Raw genomic sequence first — 7685 nt, forward strand, 5'->3', positions numbered from 1 at the left:
TACCAGCTTTTACATATAAATGCATCAGTTATTGTAATTCAATGCCATACAGGGGCGATTCTTGGATCAGACCTTTAGGGGGGCTCAGCCACCAAAGAGAATGTGATACGGATACAGTGCCTTGCAAACGTGTTAACTCTTCTGCTAAATCAATAATTTCATTATCTGATAATATCCGGTAGCAATGTCAACAATGACACAGCATATCAAACCTGTCTCAAGCCCTTTGAACCTGTGATTGTTTGTCTTCTGTCACTAACTAAGTTTGCTAACTAACTTGAAACAATAGAATTGATTTTAAAAATGTTTAATTTGTGGGGGGCTAGGATAAAATTTAGGAAGGCTTGAGGCTCCTTTAAAAAGGGTCTAAAATCGCCAATGACATACACTATTATTATAAAGCATTCTAAAAATTGGCCATTCTGCATACTTTCACTTGTTGTTCTTTATTTTGATGCTTACACATAAAACATATTGTAAAACGTTTTGTGTTAGTAAATTATAATAACTTTTCACCCAGGATTATCCAGTTATCCATCCAAATTTAGGTTGGAAATGCTGCATGTTCAAGTGAAAAACTGTTTTTAGTGCATCAACCACAAATAGACAAAATAGGTGAATATTTACATTAATAATCATATTGTCCCTATACTATTATTTTCAATTATTTCTAACGATGGTAACTATTGTTATTTGCTTTCTTGTGTTATAAATGACTTCAGTCCCTCTTTATTCTTTGCTATTGTAAGATCATGCTCAGTCTTGTTAATCATTGACGTAAAACGGCTTGATTCATCAGCATGTAATCCCTGCCGTCTGCCATCTATTTACCTGCATCAACGTATCACAGGAACTCAAGCGATTTCTGCCTACATAATAAAATGGTATATTTTGGACGTTTACATCTACCTCACTTCGCATTTCTGATTCTAAAGTTCTAGTGGTTTGAATGACATGTGATTAACAACCAAACGCATGCTTTTCTTAATATTCAATATTTTTTCCACATTTCATGTATTCATTTTAGTTTACCAAACTATGTTTTCTGTAAACTTATCTTCCCACACGTAGGTCTATGTTGTTTAAAATACTTATTTGAAGTGCCATAATCATTCTTGTGAAAAGTCCTTTTTCATGATTTTTCTCTCTAAAAACACTCATCTAAAGTGACCGGGTTGGCGCACATATAAATAGAGATTATTCCTCAACGCAGCAGGGCACGAGTCCGACCTGTGACGATTTCCTGCATGTCTTCCTCTCTCTACCCTTTCTCTCTCCCCTTTCTCTCCTAGCTGTCCTGTGCATTAAGGCAGACATGCTCAAAAAATAAAAACACTCATCAACGTCAAACATACAGTACTTTTCGTATGCCCTTTACAGAGTATGTGAGCATGCAAGGTAGGCTATGCTTTCAATGTACTTTGAGAATCATTTGAACTTGACAAAAATGCATTTATTCACCGCAGGAGTAATACGTACATTGGCTTTACAAAAGAATATATGGGGCTACACCAAAATGTGTGAATGTGCCACATGTAGCCTAGACTACGATAAATAAAATGAAACTTGAGTTGCTTACTGTTCAGGAAACCATGCCGTTGGCAAAGCTTTTATTTTGAACCAGAAGACCGGAAATCTTGTATTTTGCTGTAGCTAGCTTCATACTGTTCAGTCTGGGAATATTCAGACAACTACTTTGAAAAGGAATGCAGCACTCGTAGCCAACCATACTGTGAGTATAGTTACCTTTATAGCAATGCTTCCTCATTTCAATTTGCTGCCAGTATTTCAGTGCTATTAATCGTATGTTTTCCTTACTGAAGCTAGCTAACAAAGCCGGTGTTTAAACAGTACGTTAACGTAAGCTAGCCAGCTATAACGTTAACGTTGCAGCTAACGTTAAGCTAACGTTAGCTAGCTGTGTCGCGTCGCTAGGATTCTTTTTATTTCTTCATTTGAATTTGTTTGTGTTCCTTTAGCGTGTAGCTACGTTAATAGGTTGGACTTGTGGCTAGAGTTTCCTTTTGTGTTTGTAATTATAAGCTTTACATTTCTGCTAGTTTCACCACGGAAAAAAATCTCTGCTGCCTGCTTTTAACCTACGAGTCACTATTCAGCATCTTTCATAGCGCTCACCAGTGTGTTATAAGCTAGCTACAGTCAGAAATATTTTTTTACGATATAGCTACACATATATACGTAACGCTATATAACAGCCATATCAACAATACTTAAATGAGAAATAAAACGCCAAGTACTCGGTGGTGTTTCTTAATTCTAGTCCCTTTAACTGAGTCAGAGATGGCTGGTCCAGACAGGAGATGATGTCAGTAGGACTGGTATGCAGAGGTCTGACATCAGCCAGAAAGTCTCTGAAAACTAAAATTGTGTTGACTCGGGCCAAATAAAGAGCAGATAAGCCCAGGTACTCAGTAATGTGGGTGGGAGTAGTTATTCTGTTTTATAACTAAGACTTCACAGTATCACAGTTTAGATCTACTGTTACGGCAGTGGTTTGGTCACCGTGCTGTCATTCATCATGTCCACACCAACCACCGCCAGTATTTATTGAGTTTATATCCCACTACAGTGAATCTCAAGGCATCATCATTCCAGTCAGCACACCATGGCTGGCTTCAGACAAGAGGATGTTGAGCTGTATTATGAGATGGGAGAGGAACTGGGCAGGTATGTTCTGCACATTTATTGTCTTTTTCTTTTCTGAAAAACGCATTGTATCTGAAAACATCCATCTGATGCCAATACTGTGGTAAAGACACTGTTCACACTTGGACTCTCAATGTGTCGTGGGTGTTCCAGTACCTGGAGGGCAGTGTGATGCACCCAATATACATTTTCGTGATTCATTATTTAGGATCTACAGTATTCATTTATCCGGGGGGTTCTTTTCAACAGTCTTGTGCACCGTCCTGCCTTCTTTCTTGTTTGGTTTTCGACAGAGACAGACTCTCGTTTCTAGAAAATTCTCGATACAAGTTGATTTTTGTTGGAAGCAGGATGAAATGTTCTTACTTGTCCTTTGTTTTCGCCTCCCTGCAGTGGACAGTTTGCCATCGTTCGTAAGTGTAAAGAGAAGAGCACAAGTATAGAGTATGCAGCCAAATTCATCAAGAAGCGGAGGTTGTCCTCTAGCCGGCGGGGGGTGAGCCGCGAAGAGATCGAGCGTGAGGTCAACATCCTGCGGGAGATCCAACACAGCAACATCATTACCCTGCACGACATCTTTGAAAACAAAACTGACGTGATCCTGATCCTAGAGCTGGTGTCTGGAGGAGAGCTATTTGACTTCCTGGCTGAGAAGGAATCCCTGACAGAAGAAGAGGCCACCCAGTTTCTCAAGCAGATCCTGGACGGCGTTCAGTATCTACACTCCAAACGCATTGCTCACTTTGACCTCAAGGTTAGTGATCTGTGTGGTTAGAGTCTGTTTGTTTGTGGGGCTCTGGGCCTGTAGTCGTATTTGACACATTTGTCAAGATTCCAGTTAAAGCCTAAGAAGGAGTTTATGTTGTACTTTAGGCACTTGTGTGTGCGGGGAAGTTTTCCCTTGTGAAAAACGGGACAGGGCTATAGACACACAAGGTTGTCAAGCGGCTCGGTACTTACTTGCTGCTTGGTGAGACTGATATTTGATACAGGTATCGTCATATCAATAATATGAAGACATTTTGGGTCTTTAAGACACACAAACATTTTTAATAATCAGTCAAACAATTCCACAAAATGGTGCTAAGTAATTCATGTTCTAAGACAAGAAAACCCAACACTTAAGCTATATATCAAATAAAATCAAAGTTGATTTATATACGGTAGTACCCTTCAATCAACAGAACAGTAAAGGCTTGTTTAAGTGAGGCATAAAACAAAGGAATATTAAGATATTTTAATAACCAAATCCCAAGCAATATTTCTCATAAGTTTTAATATTGTAATCTATCACAAACCCTTTAGGCCTGTTATATTACACATTTATTTTCTACAGTTGTACAGTTTGTTGCCAACAAAAGTTCTTTTTGATTGTGGCATATGCCAATTCTCAGTATTATGCTGCTGTAATTCATTAAATTAGCTTTATGTTTAAATGTGTACTGTATCAAAACCTTGTTCTGTCACTAATGTTTAACTGTATGGTTTTATCTTTCAGCCGGAGAATATCATGCTGCTGGACAAGAACGCCCCCAACCCCAGGATCAAGCTGATTGATTTTGGGATTGCTCATCAGATTAAAGCGGGAAATGAGTTCAAGAACATTTTTGGAACACCAGAGTTTGTTGGTAAGATCCTGTTTTGCCTTCCTGAATACCCTTTTCACAAATAAAGTACAAATGTTCCACTTTAAAATCTGTTTTTGTGTGTGCCCCGGTTAGTTAAACCTTGTACGGTAAGTGGATGCTGCATTACAGATCTCCACATCTGGATTGAATTAAAATGTTCATTCCTCTATGCTTTACAGCTCCAGAAATAGTCAACTATGAGCCACTTGGACTGGAGGCAGACATGTGGTAAGATGTCAACATGTTTTTTTCTCCCTCTGAAGCCGAGTGCTGACCCGCTGACCCATGTGACCGTTTTCATTTATGTTTGGTTGTTCTCTTCTCTGCAGGAGCATCGGAGTGATAACATACATCCTGTAAGTAATCTTTCACATCAAATTATTGCAGACATTTATAGAAACATAAATCACTTCACTCCTCATCCATGTTGTTTTATAACGCAAATCCTTGTAGGCTGAGTGGTGCCTCGCCATTCCTGGGCGAGACCAAGCAGGAGACCCTGACAAACATCTCGGCCGTCAACTACGACTTTGATGAGGAGTATTTCAGCAACACCAGTGAGCTCGCCAAGGACTTCATACGACGCCTGCTGGTCAAGGATCCCAAGTACGAACCTTTTCCGAAAAATGTGGTGCCAAAAGTAAAGAAGATAAATCTCTGTTCTGTAGACATATGAAAGCATCCGCTGTGGCATTTTCTCACTGGTGGATTATTTTCTTTTGCAGAAAGAGAATGACGATTGATGATAGTCTCCAGCACCCCTGGATTAAGGTGAGATTTGTATCTCTTGGTGGAGTTTAACATTCCATGCAAGGGTTGAGCTATTATCAGGCTACGTGAGGAAGCCCCTGAGTACATTTTAAATTATTGTTGCCATATACTAATATAAAGTGTCTAAGGTTGGCTTACCAGGGTTTACTGGATGTTTCCAGAGTTCAACTAAAAATGGAGACCAGCATTTGCTGTTTTGTCCTAAATAATGGAATATTGGAAATTTGAATTTGATGTTTTGCTTTTTTGTTTCTCTCATATTTATTACTGTGTTGCTAAATGCTTTTTAAGTTTTGTTTTGAAAAGTGCAATATAAGGCAATTGTACTTACTTACGAAAGCTCATACACATTTGAGTGTTCTTGGTTATTATTTTCAGAAAGAGGTACATATTAATTTATTACAGATAAGTAACAAGAAATTTCCCAACAGGTATGCCAAAGATCTGTAATTTCTCTCCATTAAATAGTTTGTTTACCAGAAATCATTGTTTGCAGTTTGCAAAATGATCTGGTGAGTACTAACTGTCCCTTAGTTGAAATTCTATAATAAAGCAAATTTATAAAATCTTCATCAGAAAGTTTTTTATCTACAAAAACGGATATCGGCTGATATTCGGTTAGCATTTTTTTAAGTTCTTAAAGATCCGTATTTGTATCGGCCTCAAAAATCCAATATCAGTCGGGTTTTGTTATCAAACTGCCCGTCTGATTTCAGACCTTTACATTTTTGCCTCTGCAGGTGATTAAGAGACGAAATGTCCGCCAGGAGGAGAGAGACCACAAGACTGAGCGCCGACGCCTGAAGACCACTCGTCTGAAGGAGTACACCATCAAGTCCCACTCCAGCATGCCACCCAATAACACTTACGTCAACTTTGAGCGCTTCTCCCAGGTCCTGGAGGAGATCGCGGCAGCGGAGGAAGGCCTGAGAGACCTGGAGCGCAATCAGCGCTCATGCCGGGAGGACGTGGCCGCGCTGCTGTCCATATACGAGGAGAAGGAAGGCTGGTACAAGGAGGAGAACCAGAGCATCTCCAGCGACCTGAGCCATATCCGCCAAGAGCTGCAGCGCACTCAAACCCAGCGCAAGAAGAGCCAGGAGGAGGCCAAGCTCACCATGCAGTCCGCCAACGCCCTCAAGCGGAAGTACGCTCGCCTGGAAAACCGCTACGAGGTCCTGGCTGAGCAGGTGGCCTCGGAGGTCCGCTGGGTGGAGGAGCTGGTCAAGTCCATGATTGCAGAGAAGGATGGCATCGGCAGCATGCCCTGAGCCAGACTGACGTTGAATCGTGACGATCTGATTCTGTGTCCCACACAGTGCAGTCTGCGTGGGTCAGTTGTCATCATAAGCTGTGCTGCCGCTGCCCATCGAGAAAAATGTTCCAGCCTCTTAATGTCACACGTGAGAGAACCAGCAAGAAGCAGGTAAAATGTTGAACCCGTTCCCCCATTAAATGGTCATTCCTGTGTTATGAGTTAATTTATAATTTTAGAGATTTTACGTACTTTTTTTTTTGACAAAATGATTTGCAATTTGAAACTACATTGGCTTGGATTTTTTTGTGTAATTGTTCTAAGCCTGGGTATGTGTAAGAACTTACTGACTGTACTGGTGCTGTAAAAGCTATAGAGACCTCAGGTTATTGGGCAGTAACGTGAACAACAGACAGCTCATAGTGTCAGGGCTATTTATTTATCTGGTTACATTTCCGATTCAATTGCAGCTCACATTAAAAGTTCTCTTATATGTAGGAACAGAGTGTCCGTTATAAAGGATGCAATAAACTTAAACGCTTCGCAAAGAACAAGAAAAAAGTTTTAGTGAAATGCTTTATTTTGCAGATGTGTGATTTTTCCTAATCATTTCTAAATGATTTCTTGAAGGTTTCCTGGAAAGAACCACATAATTTGTCTCTGGTTATGACACTTTTTGGACATCCAGTTTACTCAAGGTTGCGCTAGCTTAGCATTTAGCTTTATTTGAACTATAATAAGTACCAAATTGCTTGGTTCTTTCCAGGAAACCCGCCAGGGAAATAATTAGAATTTTTATTTTTACAGACATGTAAGAATAAAGTGTTTTGAAACTAAAAACTCATCTTTGCAGTGCCTGTAAACTAAATGACCATATTGGCTCTGCGAGCACTCATAAATCACAGAGTTATTGACATTTCTATCACATTGATATTGCTCAATGTCTTTAATGCAATAACTTTTGCACATAATCCTTGTAATCCAAATAGTTTGCTTGGAAACTCTCTCTCTATACTGGAACTCTTAATGTTTCTGGTTGCTTTCTGACCATCTCTGCAAACTCAAACATTCCACATCCAGGCAACACATTCCCCATGTACAGCATTGCAAGTGTATCATATAGTAAGTAGTATTTTTTTCAGTATAGAAAAGTACTCATTTGCACTTAAATGATTATAGCAGTCTTCCAAAATCTATTTTATTCTGTCTATAAAGTGTAAGAAAGAGCTGAACTGTTTGGGCTTGTTTCAAATAAAGTTAGTTTCAAATACCGAGTCGTATTCATGTGTTATTTTTGTGTGTATGGAAACTAACTAACCTCTGTATGCTTATGTTTGTCAATTATGCTTTTTTTTTGTTCCGTT

The 7685-nt window shown here is 39.5% G+C and overlaps 1 protein-coding gene across 1 annotated transcript; it reads left to right on the top strand.

The window, feature by feature from the left end:
• The first annotated feature begins 1482 nt into the window (after window positions 1-1482).
• Window positions 1483-7383, top strand: dapk3 (death-associated protein kinase 3). The gene is made up of 9 exons (XM_034886725.1): window positions 1483-1732; window positions 2591-2688; window positions 3061-3421; window positions 4166-4295; window positions 4475-4523; window positions 4625-4651; window positions 4749-4901; window positions 5021-5066; window positions 5807-7383. The coding sequence occupies exons 2-9, from the start codon at window positions 2627-2629 to the stop codon at window positions 6335-6337; spliced, it is 1359 nt and encodes a 452-aa protein (XP_034742616.1). The 5' UTR covers window positions 1483-1732; window positions 2591-2626; the 3' UTR covers window positions 6338-7383.
• Window positions 7384-7685: the final 302 nt, after the last annotated feature.

Source organism: Etheostoma cragini, chromosome 12 (genome assembly GCF_013103735.1).
Source record: "Etheostoma cragini isolate CJK2018 chromosome 12, CSU_Ecrag_1.0, whole genome shotgun sequence".
Classification (NCBI taxonomy): Eukaryota; Metazoa; Chordata; class Actinopteri; order Perciformes; family Percidae; genus Etheostoma; species Etheostoma cragini.